General features: G+C 44.6%; 1 protein-coding gene across 1 annotated transcript; it reads right to left on the bottom strand.

The window, feature by feature from the left end:
• Positions 1-599: 599 nt before the first annotated feature.
• On the bottom strand, positions 600-1,120 carry LOC309544583 (large ribosomal subunit protein uL15-like). Its single transcript, XM_082243491.1, has one exon. It carries the CDS (start codon positions 1,100-1,102, stop codon positions 656-658), a length of 447 nt encoding a protein of 148 aa, XP_082099617.1. The 5' UTR covers positions 1,103-1,120; the 3' UTR covers positions 600-655.
• Positions 1,121-1,483: the final 363 nt, after the last annotated feature.

The raw sequence follows: 1,483 nt of genomic DNA, 5'->3' as shown, positions 1-1,483 counted from the left end.
ACGGCCCTCAGGCTCCACTCAGGCCACTGGCTTGTGTAGGGCTGCAACAAACCCAGTCAGACAGATGTGCTCACTCAAGTTCCCATGTGGAAAAGAGAAAGCTTCTTGGTCTGCAGCCTGGGAAATAAACCTTTTCTTCTCTCTTCACTGTCCTCTCACAGGTATTGTAGTTCAATGTTCTATAAGATTCCACAGCATTGCTCCCATTCAGAACTTCAAATCCCACAGTCCAGTGTGGCTAGCATACAAGTCTACGGAGCTCCTTTGACTTGTCAGCTCCCCCTGTTGGCAGTAGACAGACAGTGTTACCAGGTCCGGCATGTTTGTTCAGTGAAGGCATAGATAGCACCTGCAGCTCATTGTCTTAATGTGCTCTCTGTAGCCAAGCATCTGGCTAAACACCATATAGTCCATAGTCTTAATACATCACGGCAATGCAGCCCTAAAAATCCATGGTGTCTATGGCTGGGTTGTACAGACAAAGCATGGGGGAGAGTGGTTCCATACACATCATCAAGTCAATTTCCAGTGGGAATAGTAATTGGAAGTAAAAAATGTTTATTATATTGATTGCAAAGATAATGTATATGTTGTTCTTTTTTTTTTTTTTTTTTTTTTTACAGAATGGAAGTTTAATAATTGGTTCAAACAGCTTTTATGCTACCAAAGCACAAGCACCGCCGACACCTTTAATCTTCTCCTCGGCAAGTCGGCTGAAGAACTTTGCTTTTAAAATGACTGGTTGCTTGGGGAGCTTCCCTTTGCCGAGCACCTTGAAATAACCGGCGTGCACTGCGTCAATGACTGGTGCTGGTCCATTGGGGTTCTTAGCATGGTTCAGTCTGGTCTTTTCACTGACCAAAGTCCACAGTTTGTCCACGTTAATTGTGGGACAAAAATGCTGATTCTTCTTCAAGTGGTAATGCCTCATGCCGACCTTACCGAAGTAACCAGGGTGGTATTTATCAAAGTTGATTCTGTGATGATGCAAGCCACCGGCATTACCGCGACCACCAGGATGCTTTCTGTGTTTGCCAACACGACCGTGGCCGTGACTGACGTGTCCACGGAGCATCCTCGTCTTTCTTAGCTTGGTAGGCATGGCGGCGGCTGCGAGAGAAAGAGGTATATGTTGTTCTTGTACTTGTGGCTTTACTGATGACAATTTCTGACAATTTCTTTGGTTTTATATGTAATTTATTGCAGGCTATTTTTCATATAAAGCTCAACTTTTTGAAGATCAAACTTTGTCCAGTGTGTATTAGGTCCTTAGTACAAGGAAATGCTTCTGCTGTATAAGATATTGTTCCTGGAGCGTATGAAAAGGACCCCATCCCAGCTGTTCCGGTTCCAGTTAGGTGCATCAATGCATTTGCCATCATCCAACAACAGGCCATAGAATGGAATCAAGAGGAACTAGAACATGAGGTCAGAGGCCAAGAGCCAAGTGACAGTCACCCAAAGTGTTGTGTGGCGACTTGAG

This window comes from Pelophylax lessonae (assembly GCF_965119305.1).
Source record: "Pelophylax lessonae genome assembly, chromosome: 1".
Taxonomy (NCBI): domain Eukaryota; kingdom Metazoa; phylum Chordata; class Amphibia; order Anura; family Ranidae; genus Pelophylax; species Pelophylax lessonae.
The sequence above is the reverse complement of the archived record's forward strand: the minus strand, read 5'-3'. Positions and strand labels throughout refer to the sequence as shown.